This window comes from Zymoseptoria tritici, chromosome 13 (assembly GCF_000219625.1).
Source record: "Zymoseptoria tritici IPO323 chromosome 13, whole genome shotgun sequence".
In the NCBI taxonomy this organism is placed as follows: Eukaryota; Fungi; Ascomycota; class Dothideomycetes; order Mycosphaerellales; family Mycosphaerellaceae; genus Zymoseptoria; species Zymoseptoria tritici.
The window spans coordinates 53,175-72,535 of NC_018206.1; the positions used below are offsets into that span (position 1 = coordinate 53,175).

General features: G+C 50.7%; 6 protein-coding genes across 6 annotated transcripts; 3 read left to right on the forward strand and 3 right to left on the reverse strand.

Moving 5' to 3' along the window:
• Positions 1–428: 428 nt before the first annotated feature.
• On the forward strand, positions 429–1,830 carry MYCGRDRAFT_88369 (uncharacterized protein; the record flags this gene model as incomplete). Its single annotated transcript, XM_003847460.1, has 3 exons — positions 429–545; positions 608–923; positions 974–1,830. The coding sequence occupies 3 exons, from the start codon at positions 429–431 to the stop codon at positions 1,828–1,830; spliced, it is 1,290 nt and encodes a 429-aa protein (XP_003847508.1).
• Positions 1,831–1,884: 54 nt separating this feature from the next.
• Positions 1,885–2,601, reverse strand: MYCGRDRAFT_106436 (uncharacterized protein; the record flags this gene model as incomplete). Its single annotated transcript, XM_003847789.1, has 4 exons — positions 1,885–2,084; positions 2,145–2,266; positions 2,328–2,428; positions 2,481–2,601. The coding sequence occupies 3 exons, from the start codon at positions 2,553–2,555 to the stop codon at positions 2,191–2,193; spliced, it is 252 nt and encodes an 83-aa protein (XP_003847837.1).
• Positions 2,602–5,759: 3,158 nt separating this feature from the next.
• On the forward strand, positions 5,760–6,155 carry MYCGRDRAFT_97246 (uncharacterized protein; the record flags this gene model as incomplete). Its single annotated transcript, XM_003847461.1, has 1 exon — positions 5,760–6,155. The coding sequence occupies one exon, from the start codon at positions 5,760–5,762 to the stop codon at positions 6,153–6,155; it is 396 nt and encodes a 131-aa protein (XP_003847509.1).
• Positions 6,156–14,239: 8,084 nt separating this feature from the next.
• On the reverse strand, positions 14,240–14,818 carry MYCGRDRAFT_51531 (uncharacterized protein; the record flags this gene model as incomplete). The annotated part of the gene is made up of 2 exons (XM_003847788.1): positions 14,240–14,538; positions 14,614–14,818. Coding segments are annotated over 2 exons (504 nt in total), but the record flags the coding sequence as incomplete, so codon positions are not given.
• An 800-nt stretch (positions 14,819–15,618) lies between these two features.
• Positions 15,619–16,123, reverse strand: MYCGRDRAFT_51365 (uncharacterized protein; the record flags this gene model as incomplete). Its single annotated transcript, XM_003847787.1, has 2 exons — positions 15,619–15,852; positions 15,980–16,123. The coding sequence occupies 2 exons, from the start codon at positions 16,121–16,123 to the stop codon at positions 15,619–15,621; spliced, it is 378 nt and encodes a 125-aa protein (XP_003847835.1).
• A 795-nt stretch (positions 16,124–16,918) lies between these two features.
• Positions 16,919–18,241, forward strand: MYCGRDRAFT_51527 (uncharacterized protein; the record flags this gene model as incomplete). The annotated part of the gene is made up of 2 exons (XM_003847462.1): positions 16,919–17,423; positions 17,478–18,241. 2 exons carry the CDS (start codon positions 16,919–16,921, stop codon positions 18,239–18,241), a joined length of 1,269 nt encoding a protein of 422 aa, XP_003847510.1.
• Between the last annotated feature and the right edge of the window lie 1,120 nt (positions 18,242–19,361).

Below are 19,361 nucleotides of genomic sequence, written 5' to 3' on the forward strand. Positions count from 1 at the left end.
ATCGAAGATCGGCGTGCTGAATGGTGGGCCTGATCTACGGTGATATAATCCGAATGGAGTAACTGTATATTTCTGTTAGCCTGTGTAACGTCATATTTGCCAGCACATCGGGCTCGATCTGCGGACTTGACTGACGATTCTTCTTGTCGGCAGTCTGTCTCACGGATATCAAGATGTGATAGTTCAGTCGCTGCTTTCTCGAACTTAGTAGCAGTCGCAATCGTCTACGCCGGACCTGACTATGCTGTACAAAACCATGCACAGCTACGTACCTATACTTACCGTCATCTTGTCGATGCGCTAGACCCTCCTTGCAGCATCGATCGATTGAAAGCCAATCTGACATACCGAATCACGGAGGACAGGCTTTCGAAGGACAGCCTGCCACACGATACCGTCCAACATTCTAGTCGTTCCAGACGACAGCCATGGAGGCATTGGCCAACTATGGAGCAAAGATCATGCCAGAGATGATATCTCGCACCGAGTCGGTCTACATATACACCGAAGATGGTCGGAAAATCTTAGACTGGACGTCCGGACAGGTATGTTTGTCCTCAGCCTTCTCCTTCAACCGCAATGCAGTCTAATGTATTCGCCCACCAAGATGGCATCTTTGCTCGGCCATTGCCATCCAGAAGTAGTCGAGACAATCAGATCAGCTGCGGGGAAGCTTGACCATGTCTCGTCGTGCATGCTCGCTCCTCCTGTGGTCGAGCTGGCCAAGCGACTCACAGACGCTCTCCCTTCTGGCCTCGACAAGGCAGTCTTCTTCAGCACAGGCTCTGAGAGCAATGAAGCCGCAATTCGCTTGGCCAAATTGTACACCGGGAAGTTCGAGGTCGTTGCGTTGGGACAGTCCTGGCACGGCATGAGCGCCGAAGCACAAGCAGCACAATACCAGGGCGGCCGCAGAGGTTATGGTAAGCGACTGTTGAATCATGCAACATGTCCACGTCTTTAACGCTCGTAGGACCGTCGATTCCCGGGCAACATATGCTTCCTCAGCCCAATGCGTATCGATCACCTTTCCGGAATCGTGACGGCTCATACGACTGGGAGACTGAACTGGACTACGGCTGGAGTCTGATCGACCAATCATCTTGTGGGTCGCTTGCTGCCTGTCTGGTGGAGTGCATTCAAGGCGATGGCGGTATCCACGTGCTGCCACCTGGCTATCTCAAAACCATCAAGCAACGTTGCGAGGCTCGTGGAATGCTTCTTATTGTGGACGAAGCTCAGACCGGGCTGGGACGGACGGGGAAGCTCTTCGCGATTGAGCACGATGATGTCGTCCCTGATATTCTGACTTTGAGCAAACCGCTCGCCAATGGTCTGCCGTTGAGTGCCATGGTCACTAGTGCAGAGATTGACGCACGAGGCAAAGAAAAAGGTTTCTTGTTCTTCACGACTCACACGAACGAGCCACTTCTGGCAGCGGTAGCGAATACGGTCCTCACAGTTCTCGTCAGGGACAACCTCGTGCAGAACGCCGTAGCGAGAGGCGAACAACTCAAGAACGGGTTCTTGAAGCTCAAGGATCGGTATGCATGTATTGGCGATGTTCGTGGTCGAGGACTGATGTTGGGTCTTGAGATCGTGGATGATCGTCGACGCAAGACCGGCAATCCCAAGCTTGCCCGAGCACTGTCTGAGGCACTGTGGCACAAGGGCGTTTGGTGCCAATTGCAAGCCGGTGCTGTCTTTCGAATTGGGCCTCCCATCACCATTACTTCAGATCAGGTGTCGGAAGGCTTGCGAATGATGGACGAAGTTTTCCGGAGTACAACGAGAACTGTCGTGGCGCAGAAAACGGCGAGATCTCATTGATAGATGCTGAGAGCAAAGCCATTGGGAGATTCGATGCACGTGGAGAACTGTGGTCAAGAAAAGTTGCTTTGCATTTCCGGCCGAACGAGAGACCAGATATGTACTCCAGACATGTACTCCAGACAAACGCCCTTCCAAACCAATCAACCACTCCAAACGATGACATTCCTTCACATCCAACACGTCGCAAGCCTGACCATCGTCCAACGCCAACGTCAGGAGTCCAAATGAAGCAGCTGAAGATATCATCTTGGCTACACAAGGTCGATGTCAGCACATGCACAACGCAGCCAGGCCGAAAGAGGTTTTCGTACCCAGGTGAGCATAGGCTTGCTCTCCAACATTCGCGAGGCGGAGCCGCTACTCGAACAGCAAGCTTCCACCGGCATCGCCACCGCTCTTGGTACAGGCGAGGCAGACGCACGTGTTATGCTCGCTACGCAAGGTCGATGTCAGCACATGTGGAACGCAGCCAAGCCGAGAGAGGGTGTTTATACCATTTTGGGCACTCGCTCGGTCCGCAAGTTTTCACGTGTGCGGAGCAAGCTTGGTCGGGTGTCAACCCTTTTGAAATATCCTCGTCTCTCATGCACCTTGCCTTGAAACGATCAGCAAATCAGGACGGCGATGAAGGAGAATGTCGGGCTTACTGCGGCCATGGGCGAGAGGAGGCCCATCAAGACGGCGGCAGTGGCAGCAAGATTGGTGATTGCGAAGGCCTTCATGTTTGGTATGGTGAATCCCTTTGAGATCAGAAGTGTCGACCTTGAAGCTGTTGTTGATGTTTGGAATGAGATGGAAGGAACCTCGAGTGGGCAGTGGTCTTTTATGACCGTCTCCCCATCCCGAATCTCGGGAGATCAGTCGTGTTCATCATCAGCCGAAAGAGCCGGAAAAATATTTACTGTCCAGGTGGTGTTGGATAACCTTCGTATCGGCACTCTCCCGAACACCGAAGGTTCATCACCTCTGCGATCCCTGTCTCTGATATCTGAATGCGGGCTTCACTTCCTTCCACCTCTGTCTTGAGCGAGCGCATGAGACGGATCACTGCCGGTGGGCGTACCGTTTCCTGTATACCTCTCTACAGCAACTCCGCGGACACGCTCCTTGAGCAAAAACCGCGACTCCGTCGAGCTAGCATTGGCACGAGAGTCTGGGTAAAGTATTACGCCCGCGGTATTACCCTCACAGTATTACCCTCATGGGCAGGGCACTTCTTGCTTCGGAGAAAAGAGCTATACTTGCACGCTCAGGGGTAAGTCCTTGTTCATCGAACCATCTTGCTCCAGGGTCACAGCGCGGTCCATCCGGTGCGCTCAGACGCAGCTAGCGCAGGAATGAGTGCCCGTTTCCCGGAAACGACACCACTGCATCGTCAGTTCCGAATCATTGCAACACGTGAAGATTGTCGATACCCGCCCGAAAGGGGAGACCGCCAGAATTTTCCACTTAAGCATTAAACCGTCCCAGATATTGTAGGAGTTGTGCAAAGGCAAGCAAACGCGAACTCACGCAACCATGATCGCGATCCCTTGTATGCTGATTGACCCTCTGTCCATGGAAGCTCATGCTTGAAGCTGACGCCGACCAATACAGCCGGAAGAGGGGGAAGCTTTGGCCATGAGAGAGCTGTGTAAACGCGGAGAGAGCACCTTTTCATAGGACGCGTGTCTTGTCTAACCTCCCAAAAATTGGTGAGGCCCAACAAGAAAGGGCCATGTGGAACACGCATGGATGAGGTCAAAGTTCAGAGGGAAATACTAACGAGCGGTGCCCTCGAATATAGTAGCCGGTGCCCTCGAATATCGTCTGTATGTCGCGTGTTAGTCAGATCCCAGATTATAGTCGATTTCCGGTGTAATATAGGGCCGTGCGCGGGATACCTCGCGACACGCGAGTACGCGTTGTTATCCTTCCTTCTACTACCTCTTCTACTACCCCTTCTACTACCGCTATTGCCCTTAAATCGTTATATCTAGCTCTTTTAATAGTACTAGTGTTATCTACCCTACGGTTACCGTTACCGCCGCTAATAGCCTCGTAGCTACTATACGAACGCCGTCTACTTAAAGATACCGGAGTACTCGATAAATCGGATAAGGAAGGTAGTAGTCGCGCGCGGACGCTTAGAGATATTATCGACCGGCTCGCGCGACGAGCGGCGGTTTATAAGGAAACGATAAGGGCGGCGGCGCTACGAGAGGGGTTACTATAGTATATACTTAATAGCGCGGTAGATTAAGAGGTAGTAGAAATAATAGATCTACTTACTAATAACTCGTTCTCGAAGCTATAGTTCTTATAGGTACGAAGAGGCATCTATCGGAAGGTGTTATAGAAGGTAGTAGAATAAGAGCGGCTAGTAGTCGAAGAACTAAGGGTATTAAAGGAGGGTAAGATATCTACGCCGACTACCTATAATTACTAGTTTATAAGCTTATAGGGTTGTCCTTATAAGTATAAGATTATAGAGCTTATAACCGCCGGCTCCTTTAAATATACTATAGATATATTTAACCGGTACTAGTATATAGATAAGTAGTCTACGCCGCTAGTACGGCTAATTATAGTAAATAGGCTTATATATAATCTAGCTATTATTCTAAATAATAGAGTTACTAACGTACGAGGGCGTAGCTATAGACGTACTAATATACGAGAGCCCTCGGCGTTCGAATTCGCTAATACTAATTATCTAGCTTCTACCGTACTAGCGGTAGTAAGGGGTAGTAGACGAGGGCGTAGACGGCGTAGAAGGGGTAGACTAGCGACTCCTTCGTAGAGCTAGCCTTAATAACAACGCTAGCCGCTCGTTTATACGCCTTATAGATTATACTATAGTATTAGCTACGGTATACAACTAAATAATACTACTATTCGATAAGTAGTTATACTACGTAAACTAAGGTAAGTACCTTCTCGTAACGAGCTCCTTATATAAGCTATACAACGAGAGTAATAGTACTAATAGCCGCAACAACGTAGATATATACTACTACCTTCTACCGTACCGGTATAGCGATAATATAGTTATATAGCTCTACCGGCGGCGACGCTAATACTATTCGAACGACCGCTATTATATATACGCTAATATATAAGGGTAGACTAAGGGAGGCAGTTTTAAGAGCTATATAGCTATATATTTACTTATAACCGTTATAATTACTAAGCCCTCGATATAGTATAACTACCCTAAACTATAGATAACGAGGGTGTACTAAGGCTATTGTATTAGTGGGTATACCACTAATATAGTGGCAGGATCACATAAACGATATCCTTAGGGCAGGATAACAGCTAATATTAGAGGGCACCGGTTACTAGTTGTTTAGGCACCGCTCGTTAGTATTTCCTAAGTTCAGACCGCTATCGAGCACAACATCTTCGGCGGTATGTCGGCAGCGTCCAACCCTGGTCTCGGAAGCTGTCTCCCCTGCGCAGAACGATCTGGCCACATACTAGTAGGCATGTTGCTGGGAGCTCTCCTTGACTTCATTCCTTCTCCGCATCGTCTACACCGCAATTCTCCTCGCGTATCCGCAGGCGATTGTTTGGTCAGACGTTATCACCTCCGGCGAGGTCTCCGAGGCGTCACGAGCCATTGGGTTGACCATCTACTGTTGCACTTGATTACACGCAAAGCCATCGACCTGAGCACGATACTGTCGGAGCAATATCCGCTGATCTCAAACAGGAGATAGTTTTCTCCAATTCTCCGAGCACCTGGCTAAGTAGGAGTATGAATCGTGCCAGCTTACAACTTTGCCAGCTTACAACTTTGCCAGCTTACAATCGTGCCAGCTTACAATCGTGCCAGCTTACATCAGTTGGAGAGTCGGTGACATCCACCGGATACCGAGATCAATTGCCGATCACCTCCCATGTCTGTGGTCAAAAGCTTCTTTGCACAGCGCTGTTCTGACATGACCCAAGGATCCTACCGAGAGTTTGAGGCGTCCGTCAAACACCGAGGTCAATTGCCCAAAGCTGTCCATGCCTGTGGCCGGACGTATCCTTGCAAGGGAGCGAATCAATCCAGGCATTATGCTCCAAAGTCATACGAGTCTGTCACACACAAGATGGCGAGCAACGTGCCTTCCGGTACCTTCACAAAGGCCAAGGTTCTCGTGATATGTCTGGCGAGGCAGTCCAATTGCTCAGAGACGAAGCACCTCTGGACTGTATCGACAGCGCCCGGCTATGCCGTGTCCACAATCACCCATCACGCTGAACCCTGCACGCTGCGAGACATCACCAAAGCCGCACAGGAAGCCCACTTTGGTAATCTGGGCGCGGTCTGGCGAGGAGGAACATTATAGAGACAAACAAAGTCTTCTCAGAGCTGTCATGAGTCTGCTCCCGGCGTATTATAAAAGGTATGCTGGTGGGGTTGGAGAGCACAAAATACAAGTAATAACATACAAAAGTCGTTGTCTGTGCTAGAATACTTCGACCTCTAGCTCTAAGACTTTCTCGGCACGAGGTCGAAAGGCGGATGCATATACCCCTCGATTCTTTTAGTTTCGTCCTATAGTTTCGTCCTATAGTTTCGCTGCTCCTTACGGTCCTTATTCGTCTTTAACCTATAGATGCCGAAGTCGCAAAGTAACAGTAGAGAAGGCAGGATAGATTAAGGTTTCTAGTAGTAGTAGTTTAGAGGTAACTAGCGGTTTAGAGTTAATAGACGTCCGAAATACCCTTTAACGCCTAGAATACTAATTACGTAGTTAATTTTCGGCTAATAAGCGTATAAAAGGGCGTACTTATAAGACCGCCTCGTAAGCGTAGTTAACTTTACTATTAACGAACTAATCTAGGTACGACTATTTATAACTATCGAGACAACCGTCCGGGGCGTAAATCTTAGGTACATTATAATTATAGATTTTGCCCTATATTACGAATTAGGAAGAACACCTAAAGGAGAACATATAATGCCTACTTACTAGAGCGTAGTAGAAATCGGCCGCGAATACTAGGTTAACAAAAATTGCGGCGAGTACTAGGACGGATTAGGAAAACATAGTATGCGAAGGCAGAGGTAGGTATTTAAGTAAATGTAGGATTGTATAAGGTGCCCGAGGGAAGAGACTATTAAGGGAGTAATTAGTCGATAGTTAAGCCGTAGAGCGTAAAAGGAGAGTACGAACCGGACGGTCTGCAGGGATCGTTCGAAGTAACAAGTTGAATCACGGCCTTGAGCGATGCGATGACTACCTCAGCTGAGGGAGCTCTTTCTAAACTATATAGGTCCACCGGCCGCAGCGACAAGTCTTTGGCTACCTGGTGGTGCGATCAACGCGTGGCCGTGCGGCAGTAGAACGAGTTGCATTCTGGCATCGCAAACTCGTCTTTCGCGCAACATGTACTGATTGGGTATCCATGTCGCGCTAATGGAAGTGCCATGGCCGGGCAGATTCAACGAACGCTCTCTCGATGCAGGGGATACCTGGAACTTATCACGCCACGAGAAATCGATCCGCAACGACTTCTTACTTTGGTCCAGGTGTTGTAATGAGGCAGGGAGAGCATCTCCGCGCTTCTCCGATTCCCAGTATCGCTCAAGGATTGCAGCGAATATTTTGATCGGCATCACTCGCCGCTGGCATCGTACGCAGGCCCCGAGGCAAGCCAGCATCGCGTTGTAGGCAACGAGCAGAGACAAGTATTGATGCAAGCAAGGCAACAAGTAACCCAAACTTCAAAGAGACAGCGACAATGTCACATCTGTACGACAGCCGCCCTTCTTGCTGAACGCGAATCGAAAAAAGGTTCGTAGTTGGACTTGAACAGGGAACAAGGATCAGAAATTAGACGGTGCCTCAACCTGGGATCGGAGATTGGACCACGTGTGAGTGAATCGGATGAGGGCCAGTCTAGAGTGGGATGGGATATTGGACATGAACCGATTACGAGATCAGGGCAAGGCATGGGTCGTTCCAACATTGCTCTTTCCATCGACATGTTTCGCAGCAAGGCGATTGCCCAGGAGGAGGGATTGAGCCTTTGACGAATTTCAAGACGGATTCGGGTACGACCAGAGCTCTTATTTCGTATGAAAGCCAGACGCCTTGACGATGGAACATCTCGAAGCAGAAAGGACCAATGTATAGGACAAAGAAAGCCGACAGCTTTGCTGGAGACTTCGAGCCATGGTCTCCTGGGCGGTTAGGGCTTAGGCCAACCCGGCGAGGTATATTGCACGAACGTGCCCACAGTCCTCGCAGTGTCGGGTCCCTCGCCCAAGTGTCTAGCACGGGATGGAATTATCCGGGCCAGACTCCCTTCAACCTCATATAATTGCTGCCGGGATGCTCATGCCGTCGTTCATTTGGACCCAGCAGCGTGAGATCATTGCTCAGTGAGGCCACGAACACATACATCATCTGTGCGCGGGCATGGACTTTCTCCATTACGCACTGTCTCGGAAGGGCTTTCAGGAGTCAGAAGAGCTTTCAATCTTGCTTGGGGATTCTCCGTTCTGACGCCCCCTTCGGCTGAGCTCTGGAACAATCGATCTCGAAGATACTGGGGGTGCAACCACCTCTTTCTGCGCAGTCTCAAATGTCTTTCTTTCCGGGCGTTTCTGACTGTGCCCTGCGGGCCCTGTCGTGGAGAGCTTGCTGTCGTGGCTCATACTACGGCAGTGAGCTTGTTGTATTAGATCCTTCATAGATTGTATTGTATTGGATTGGATTTGGATGTCGTAGATCCTTATAGTAAGGCTGGTAGATTGTATTGTATTGCTATAAGGCTAGATCTAATCTAGCTAGATACAGAGGTGTTGTTGTAGCTATGTTAATAGTAGTAGAGCGTTTAAAGGTGTATTCGGTAGTAGATTAAAGGTAGTAGATTCGGAGTCTGCGCCGGTGTTGTTATACTATATATATATAGAGTCTACACCTAAGAAGTTAGCGATTAATCTACTACTATTGTAACTATTGTAACAACACTATTGCTATTAACATAGCCTCCTTATTAGCCTTAACACTATCGACAGGCTAGCAATTGCTACGTAAAGACCGCACCTCCGATACCGTTACCCTCTACGAGACGAGCGCGTCCTATAACCCCTCCCTTCGGCCTAATTCCTTTAAGATTAAGGGCATTAAATATACTCGTTATAAGGTAATTGTATTGCTAGGCAATTAGTAGAAGGCTCGGAAGATAACCTCGCTAATTTAGATGTATAGTAAGGCGTTGTTGTCGTTAAGGGATAGTAAGAAGTACTACTATTGCTACCGCTTGTCACAGGCGGTGCCTGAGGCATAAACTCGGCTGTGCCGAGCCTTCAAAAGTGGGGCGCAATCTTAGAACAAGGTTCTAAGATTCTTGTCTTTTGGCACTTTTGGCCCAGTGGTAAAGCGCCCCACCCTGAACCCCAAGGTCGCCAGTTCGAGCCGGAGCTACCTCCGGTCGGACCCTGACACCGCTATAAAGTAGCTAGTAAGGAGTAGCGCTTATTGTCGTGCTCGAGTAGCAATAGACCTACTCTTAATTATATAGCTAGCTATAGGATTAACCGTCTAACTAGTAAAGCACTTGTTAGAATGCTAGTAGAGTAAGAGCCTATTAATAAGGCTATCGCCGGTAGTATAGTATATTAGGCTCTAACTAAGAAGTACGTAATTATAGAGTTTAAGGACCTTCTCGTGCGCTAGATAGTATATTACTACGTTGCCTTCCGTATAGTTAAGAACGAGTATTTCCGCGACCTTATTAACTTCCTTAGCTCTTCTATAGGGACCTTCCTACCGCGCGCGGCGTCGACGATTCGGTAGTAGATACTCGAGGCGTACGCGGTTAAGAAGAAGAAGGTGCGGAAGGAGCTAGAGGGTGCGATTAGTAGCGTCTACCTGTCCTTCGACGGCTAGACCTCGCTAAACAACTACTTAATCCTTAGTATATTCGTATACTTTATCGATAGCTAAGGCGTTCGTTAGATCCGGTTACTAGCCTTTAGAAGGACCTTTAGTACGAAGTTAGCTAAGAACGAGGCGGCTACCTTACTAGAAGTTATTAGAGAATACGAGCTAGAGTAGAAGGTCGGATACTTCGTCTACGACAATATTAATACTAACGACGCCTATATTAACCTCGTGCTCCTCGAGCTCTTCCCTTACTCGACCGAGAAGTAGCGTAATAGAAGAAGGATCCGCTGCCTTAGCTATGTCGCTAACATCTACGCGAGGGCGTTGTTGCTCGGTGTTAGAGCTAGTAAGGCTTTAGCGGCGTTAAGAGCGAAGGTCGAGAAGGGCGCGCTAGACGTAGAAGAGCTCTTCTAGAGCATAAGAGGGCCGGTCGGTATACTACATAATATTATTAGATTTATTCGTACGTCGCTAGGGCGGCTCGAGAAGTTCGTAGAGACGGTTGTTAGTAGAGTTTTAGTAACATTCGATAAAAAGAAGGTAAGTTTTGAGGTAGAGCTATACTAGCTGTTTTCGAATTTATAATTAGCTAACGCTAGCGGGCCGTAGACGGGACTTTCCTTCCCGCGCTTCCGTAGAGCCCCTTAAACCCCCTTACTATACCTTCTAATTTATTTACTTATACGTTTTTAGCTTGTTTAAGACAACGACATACGATGGAACTCCTCCTTTTATATAATTACGCGTACGCTCGAGCTTAAGGAGCGTATTACTAAGTTCGTAGCCGCCTAGCTACGCTCTACACCGCGCGAGAAGACCCTTACTTCTAACCGACTTAAGCCTTAGTACTAGACTTAACTTAACAAGATTTACGACGCTCTCGCGACCTTCGAGGTAGCTATAATAGACTCTTAAGGCAATGCTAAGACCTTCCTATTTAACTAGTATCCTACGCTAAGTTTTATACTAGATAACATTAATAATTTTAGAGCAGAATTCGCCGTAGACGCCGCTATAACTCCCTCCTTTAAATACGTCTTAGACTGCTACGAGTACGTATAGCACAAGCTCGAGAAGTACTATAAGCTCGCCGACAATACGCCTATCCTCTTCGCCGCCGTCTACCTTAATCCCCTCGCTAAGAGCCGCTAGTTTACCGACAAATAGAAGTAAGATAAGTAGAAGGAATAGGCTACTATTGTTAGGCAATAGGTAGTAGATCTTTGGACGGCTAAATATAAGGACAACACACCGGCAGCTCTACGAGCAGTCGCACCGGCCGCTCCGCTAGACGAGTCTATAAAGCACCGCTATCGCGAATATAAGCGTATAAAGCTAGATACTGCTTAGTCTACATTGCTCGATAAATTAGACGACTACCTGTCCTTAGACCCTATTGCAGACCCTTAGTATTTAAGCGGCAGCTTTAATAAGAAGATTCTACTCTTTAATGCTATCGGCTAGTAGATAGCACGTCGTCGTTAATAGCTAAGCCTCTTACGAATAGCTCTTAATTGCTTGTTAATTCCTTTAATAAGTAACAACCCTAAACGCTCGTTTAGCTCTAGTAGAGACATAATTAACTACCGGCGTTCTTAGCTAGCTAGCGACATTATTAAGGCATGTGCGTTCCTTCGCAGTGTATATAGACCTCCTATTAAGACTTTAAGAGCCGGTGCAACAACATTAGCCTTTAACGACGAGGAGGTTATTAAGGAGTCCTTAAACGGCCAGACAACAAGCTCCTTTATAAGCGATATAACAGCCGGCTTTACAACCTTCTGCACTACTTAAGGGGACTCACAGACGACAGAGGTTGACTTTAAGAGCTGATTAACACACTCACGACTAAGGAGGTGTTGGATATACATAGATATCCACTGGATCGTGCCAAGATCCATGTTGTATTGTATTGTATCTACCATCAGATCCAAAACAATCCAATACAACAAGCTCACTGTACCACGCTGCATCAATTGTGTCACGCCAATGCTGACGCCGTATTGGTCGAACACTGATCCGTCATCGGCTTTTGCAATTTGCTTCTGGTCAAATCTTTTCCTGTCTCATCCCGGCTCCGTGCCCTTCGATCTGGTTCCTCGAACTTCTCGCCTGGGTTTCTGGCTCTTCACCTGACCACTCGGTCTGGAGGCTGCGCACGACCAACACGCTGTTGATTCCGTGCGCTCTGCGAGCCCGTCAACGGCGAATGATCAACAGCTGCTGGGAGACGTTCCAGCTGTCTGGCCTCGTGTTGGTATAGACCCGGTTCTCGCGCGAGTTGTAGTGATGGCACACCTTAAACCGCAACGCTGCCGTCCAAGTCCGACGTCCATGTGTCAATCGTCTACTCCCCGGTTGCTGAAGGGGTCATCACAAAGTCGGAATCGTGGCGCTGATCTTGCTGTAAACACCCTTACCACTGCCGCTGATACTTCTCGGCTGGCAGATGAACACGAACTCCAGCCAGGAGAGACAGCAGTCTCCTGGGTACAGGGACAGCAAACTTCTTTTCATAGAGCGCCGGTTGTGAACTTAAATGTGTCAACAGCCAAATGATCTCAGAGCACCAAGAACGCCGAACCTGCATATTCGAAGACCCTTGCCAAAGACAGCCAAGCCATCGTTCCATCCGGCCAGCCTTGCAAGACACCCATCCCCATCCCATCACCCCAAATCGCCCCCTCAAGGCGACATAGCAAACGACCTCCTCGTCTGCAGACTCGCAACCTTTCTCTCCGGCACATAATAATTCGCCGGCAACTTGAAAACATTCATCAAACTCAAATACTCCGCGACATCAATCGTCAACGCCTTGATGATCACCGCCGGCAAAAAACCTCCCTCCGCACTCTCCACCCCAACCATAGCCGTACACTGATCCAGCAAGTCGTCCTCCAAGACATCATGTAACAACTTCGCCGACGTCTCGTCCAGCCAAGTCTCCTCATCCGTCTCCCGGACATCGCTAATGATGCGTTGCAGCATGGAGATGTCAACGCCGCCTTGAGGTCGGGACACGAGCCGGTTGGAGAGGTTGACGAAGTATTCTACGGGTAGACGCATGACGCCCGGCACGCCGGTGAAGGAGTCGTAGTAGATTGTTGGTCCGCCGGCGGGGATGGTAGCGAGGATGGCGCAGTTGTGATCGGGAGCGGCGGAGTGGACGAGGAGTTCACCCTTGTGGTTTTCGGTGGAAGGTTGGGTTGGTCCAGCCGGTTCGTCGGGAAACTTTAACATTTGGGCAAGTTTGTAAGCGTCAAAGACTCGATTGTTGTGGAAGCAGGGTTGCATGTCGAGGACGTAGATTCGGATATCGGCCGCGCCTTGGTCGGCTAGCCATGCGGTCTTCTCCAGTGCGCGGTCCCAAATCCAGACGACGGAGACGAAGGGTGTGAGTTCGGGATCGGCGAGGAGGTGTTTCGTGGCGATTTCGAGGGTTGCTGGGCCGTAGACTTGAGGTGAGAGGTCGGGTCCGTCGTATGATGATTTGGAGAATGCGCCGTGTCGGCCTTCGCCCTCGACGAGAAATGCGACGGGATATTTTAGGAGAGCAGAGGTTGGATCTATCCGGCATTCTTCGAGAAGTTCTTGGTCCATGGCTAGTATTGAGGTCAAGGGGTGCGGCTGAAGGATATGCAGGAACGTCGGGAACTCGTCTTTGGTGTCAATAATATCAAGTGCTATGCATTATGGTTGTTTGTTGTTGATTCGAGGAGTGCATCGGGGGGGCATCTGTCAGCTTTGACAGTGCGGGAAAGCCACATTGTGTTCCCTGACTCGGTGGTGCTGCGAGGTGAAGTCATTTCGAAACTCTGTCGATTTGGGTACCATCTCCAAATATGAAGAATCGGACAGCAGGTGTGTCTATGATTCATATCTGGCATTGAGAGCAACGCACAGTCATTGCACCTGGCTGAAGCATCGATTTCGCCATTGACACAGGTGCAGTGATGTCGAGAAGAGGCGCGACGGTGATGCTGGAAGTCTCGGCTATACTTCGTACCACCAAAGAGATCGGCAGGGCGCTGACGCAGGGATCGACGTGCCCGACGCCGGTCTGGCCAGCCCAGCCCATCGATTCGGACGAGAGTCTTGTGTTCGATATGTCCAGTCGCTGGTACGAATTAAAAAGCCCTCCCGCTGCGTTACAACGACTGCCGGGGTGCTGCGTGGTTTTCCGCCCTGCTTTCAGAAGTTCACAGGTCCTTTCCAGGCGCATTGCTCTGGTTCGTCGGGAAGAAGCGAATCAGCGTACCGCGCCATTTCTTACAGCACGAATTCCGGTTGACCGATAGCCTTCACGGCGGAGTGTTGGGCTAGGTATTTCCAATACGCGTGCTTCCAGCCAGTGAACCAGAACCAGCAAGTCGGGCCTGCGTTCATAGACAGAGTCGTGGGTCTACGGACGCTGGTGCCCGATTGTGCGAGGTGCGCCCAGGGAGAGGACAGGCCGTCGCTTCGATGTAGCGACAGCGCAGCGTGTCTAGCACGAGCTCCGATGGATTGAGTGTAGTCTCAGAGCAGACCTCTCATCGCAAGCTCACACACACCTCCAACACACTGATATGCCGTATCCTCGCCTCGGGCAGATCCTCGCCATTACCATCCTCCAGCCCCATCTTGTCCAGCTCCTCGCCCTCTGCTTCCGGCTCATTATACTCAATCCCATCCACCGCCTTCGCCGTCCCCGTCCGGATCTTCACATCATAAACCTCCCCTCTTTGCTGAAACCAGCAGCCCAACTCCAGCACTTTCTGTATCGCTTTGCCCGTGCCTTTGATGACCACCTCTTCCGAACCTGCACCGTCCTCCGCCTCATCTAAACCAACTCCTCCACCTCGCCGCCTCTTTCGCTTGATGCTCTCCACCTGCCCGGCGATCGCGGCAATCTCATCGCCTCCACCTCGACCTCGTCGCCTAGTCTCGTTCTTTGCTTTCGTGGTAGCGCTTTGCACGAGTCGCTTGTCGGCTTGCCGGAGTAGTTTCTCGCATCGAGCGACGGCGGAGAGGAAGGGTGTGCGACTTGCGACGTAGACAACTTTGGGAGAGATTGCGGAGTATGGTGAGGAGAGGACTGGGTGGAGCAGAGGGCGTTTGGAGATGTGCGCATCTGTGTTGTCGTGTTAGTCGGAGGTGAAGGTTGGGTTGTGGGGGAGAGACTTGCTTGTTGGGAGTGGTGCGCGCTTGTGTGCTGGGTTTGTTGCGTTATGTCGACGACGCTTCGCTGCTGGTTCGGAGTCCATGGTAGGAATATGCGGAAAGAATGTTGTTGTGAATATGGGCAGAGAGGAATAGTTTGTCGTTCGCTGCCGAAAGCTCTCAAAGCTCTCCAGCCATCTCATCACCGTGCAGCGGAGTCAGCTCCGGTTCTGACATTGATTGCTCTTCTTCCACTGTCTTGAAGTCCGCACAAGAATAGGCGCAAGCGGAGGACGGTCAGGTGATGCTTTCCTACGCTCTCGAATATTACATGACCTGAGTGAGCGCACAGCAATCCCCGGAGCGCGCTCTCACGAAGGGAGGAGACCGAACGGGCGGGATGATGGAGGCTTGCAAGTACGCGCCAACTTGGGACATCCCGTGAGAAACATATCAGGCTACACGACCCGCGAAGAACACTGTGACGATGAAGAGAATCATGAGAAGAGAAGACGGTAACGATGTGGGAAACACGATCTCTCGAGATTATGAAGACCAGCAGCCACAAACATCGAGCCAGCCAAAAGCGCTGGTGATGTACTCCGACACGAAACACCGTTCGCCATGCAATCATCCGCCATCCACCATTCATCGTCCATCAGCTCCGTGCCATCTCCGACCAGGCCATTGTCTTAACGCGCGGCCATCGGTGCACAACATGGCCAGCCACGTTGTATGCCGTGAACTCCGCGTGTAGTGGTGGGCCTTCTCAAGGCAAATGTCCGTATCCTACATCTGGTGCCTCCCAAAGGTCCTCATCATCCGGCCACACGGGCTTCTTGTTCCCTTTCTTGGTGGAATCGGGCTTCTCGGCTGCATGGGTCGCCTTCTTGAATTGCAGTGTCTCGGGATCGTGGACATAGCCATGGCAGGCGACGTGAGTGTCTTGGCCCAAGTTGTCTTGCGTCTTGTAGCTGAAGGTGACGTGGTCGCCCATGGGATCCTTCTGGCGCCTCCCATTGATCGTCGTCGTCGAGTGGACTTCGCTCCTGCTACCTCTCAGGCCACTGTGTTGAAAGACTGGTCCCGCAGTTCGGCAAAATTCCAGTATTCGGTATGGACATGACAACATACCTGATGAAGACTGCCTTCGGGTAGAGCTGCTTGTCACGGGCTGTCTGGTACGCCAATGCGATGAGTTGCCGCATTCTGGCTTCGCTCCCGGGGATATGTCTGGCGTGAAAGTAGAACTTGACAATGTTGACGGTAGACATGGTGCTCGAGGTATTCTGCTTGTCAACGATATGCACCACTCGAGAAGCGGACTCTCGCGGCCTCTTAAACATTGTCCGACACGAGCGTCCGATGCTTAGCCATTGCCAGTCGCTCGTATGTAGTGGCTAGCGATCACGCCTGGTACGACGTGATTAGATGTCGTATCCTGGAGCGCTTAGAGCAGAGTGTCCGAGGCCTCATCGCTGCAAGAAGCTCACTTGGTTGGGCTACATGAACGTTCAGTTTCGCACGAACATTAGCATGTTTCGAGAACAAGCGCCGCATCGAGTGTTCGTTGGCCAGACACACTCCAACACCGTGGTATAGGCGCTCAGAGATTGCTTCGATGCCAGGTCCCTCAGATCGTCTTCAGTCGCGACCTTGTATACCTATATATACGTACCTTGCATCCGAAGTCGCTAGCGTGATGCCTGATTTGTTGCCTGAAGCCTGCAGGAGGCGCCCACTTCCTTTGCGCTTTTCCATCGACTGCGACTTCATCACGCTCGTGTCTCCACAGGTAACGCTGCGTGCTTCGTCACTTCGCCGGCGGACCTTGTTGATCCTTTCAATTTGTCACATGAGACCGATGCCGTCGCTGTCATTCTTCGCCCGGCCCGGTTTGGTCTTGATGGAAAGGGCATGGAACCATTTCTGCTGATTCACTGCAGATGAGCGCTTGGATATCGCGTCAGGCGCGTTTGTGCCGCGCGCCAACACACTGCTCGAGCCCTTGTTCTCTAAAGCGCATACGGCCCAGCTTCCTCCCTCGTTTACACTGCCACTACACGACGATGTCAGCACCATCAACCGAATACGGATACATCGACGGCGTGGAGCACCTTGGCGACTACAAACCGGGCGGATATCATCCCGTTCACATCGATGACCGGCTCGACCAGCGATATCGAATAGTACACAAGCTCGGCCATGGCACTTTCTCCACTGCCTGGCTTGCCATTGATGAGAAGATATCGAAATACGTCGCCATCAAAGTCGGCACAGCAGACTCAGATCGTACCGAAGCCAAGATCCTGTCACGCCTCGCAGAGAACTTCACACACAACCTCGACTTGGAGCGCACGCCGCCACTGCTTCCCGTCGTCCTCGACTGCTTCGATATCAATGGGCCTAATGGCACCCATCCGTGCCTCGTGACGTCTCCGGCACAGTGCAGCTTGCGGGACGCAGTGGAGGCATCGGGTAGGGGCTTGTTCCAGCTTGAAGTGGCGAGATCTCTCGCAGCGCAGCTCGTCATGGCCGTATCAGTCGTCCATTCACAGGGTTATGCCCATGGGGGTGAGCAAGCCTTCGCACCAACCGCCCGACGACTTGACTGACATCCTGCTCCAGATCTTCATCTCGGCAATCTCCTCATCCAGTGGCCCTCGAGCCTCAACAGCTTATCGGTACAGCAATTGTATACACGGTACGGAGAGCCAGAAAAGGAGCCAGTAGTACGCCTCGACAACCAAGCAGCTTCAACGGCGCCCGGAGTCCCTTCCTATGCGGTGCCTGCCCTCTGGCTGGGCACGGAAAGTCACGAATTATGCCTTGACGACGCAAAGCTCATACTGAGCGACTTTGGAGTCGCCTTTCGACCTGCCGACAAATCCCGATTCGAGTCATATACACCACTTATTCTCCGCCCACCTGAGGCATTCTTCGAGCCAACAGTACCGCTCACATTTGCTTCGGACATCTGGAGCCTGGGATGTGTGATCTTCGAGCTTCTGGCCCATCGATCTCTCATCGATGGATTCCTGGCACCGCAGGACGAGATTACGGCGCAGCAGGTTGAATTGCAGGGTCACATGCCACCCGAGTGGTGGGTCAAGTGGGAGAAGCGATCAAAGTGGTATGATGAAGAGGGTCAGCCTCTGAGCAACGCCTCCGATCGTTGGTCGTGGGAACGGCGATTTGAGCAGTGGATTCAGCATCCGCGGCGGAGGAGGGGTATGGAAGTGATCAGTGACAAGGAGAAGAATGCGCTGTTGAGTTTGCTCGGCCAAATGCTTGCTTGGAGGCCAGTGGAGCGACTGGATGTGAAGGAGGTGTTGAAAACGGAGTGGATGAAGGGATGGGCTTTACCGGCGTACCGGAAGGCTTGCAGATGAAGCTTGATATTCGAGGACTTAGAAAAGCATCCGCCCTTCTCCGCTCCGTGCCTAATCTTGTACAGAATGTCGCGCTGGAACGCAGCAGTTCCCATCGTCAAAGCATGTCGCCACCCAATTCCCCTACCATCCCGAAACCATTGCCGTCTACGAAGTGGTTGACGCTTTCGGATTCGGTTCGGAGTCAGATCCGCTCCACATCGGCATCTGCCTAAGGCAAACAAGCAAGTAAGCCATCTTTCTTTCTCCCACTCGACTTCTTCTTCTACACCATCACCATCGACATGCTCCATCAAATCTTCGTATGGCTGTGAACCAGTCTACTAATCGATACGGCGTGGCATCAAGAACACGTAGATTGCCAGATTCTCACACGGACAAGCTCGTCGCTCCCGCAGGCGACAGAGCATGAGCAATGATGTCGTCCACTGGACCATGGTTATATTTCAATATACTCCGCCATGGTACTGCCCAACTCACAGCTTCGGCTTGAACTGTATCATTGCTTCTCGTTCACCTGGAACGCTTGCTGCCTCACCGACTCCAGCTGCCATTCTGCTCGTCTTGGTCGCAAAGACCGGTAGACGTAGAGCTATCTCCTTGGTCCCGAACTCCGCCATTGCAGAATTTCGATGCAACCACCAATGGGAGATCAGCTTTACAGTAATACAGATGCCAGCACTCGACTCACGATGGTCATTGTTCTCGGACTCACTATGGTATACCACGGTATGAGGCAAGCTGTTCGTTGCAAGGCGTGCCGACTATGGTCCACTTCTCGGGCGGCGCAAGGTAGCTCCTTCGCATTTTCCTTCTACAGCTGTCGCATTTCTCTCCTCTTTCGTCATTCCACAAGTCCTCGAGCAACCTGAGTCCTTGCGGAGTCTACAGATCGAAAAGCGCGACAATGCCGACCTCGATCATGGCTGGCGTATCAGTGTATGTGCCAGCAACGTCACAATCATCACAGAATCTGACAGCAACCACAAGCAGGGAAGAAAAGAAGCCCACCGTCCGCAAACGATCCTCACTGTTCGCGAAGCTGCCCAAGCTGTCCATTCCACGACTGTCCTTCAAACGGACGAATAATCCGGGATCTTTCTCCGGCAGTAACTCCAGG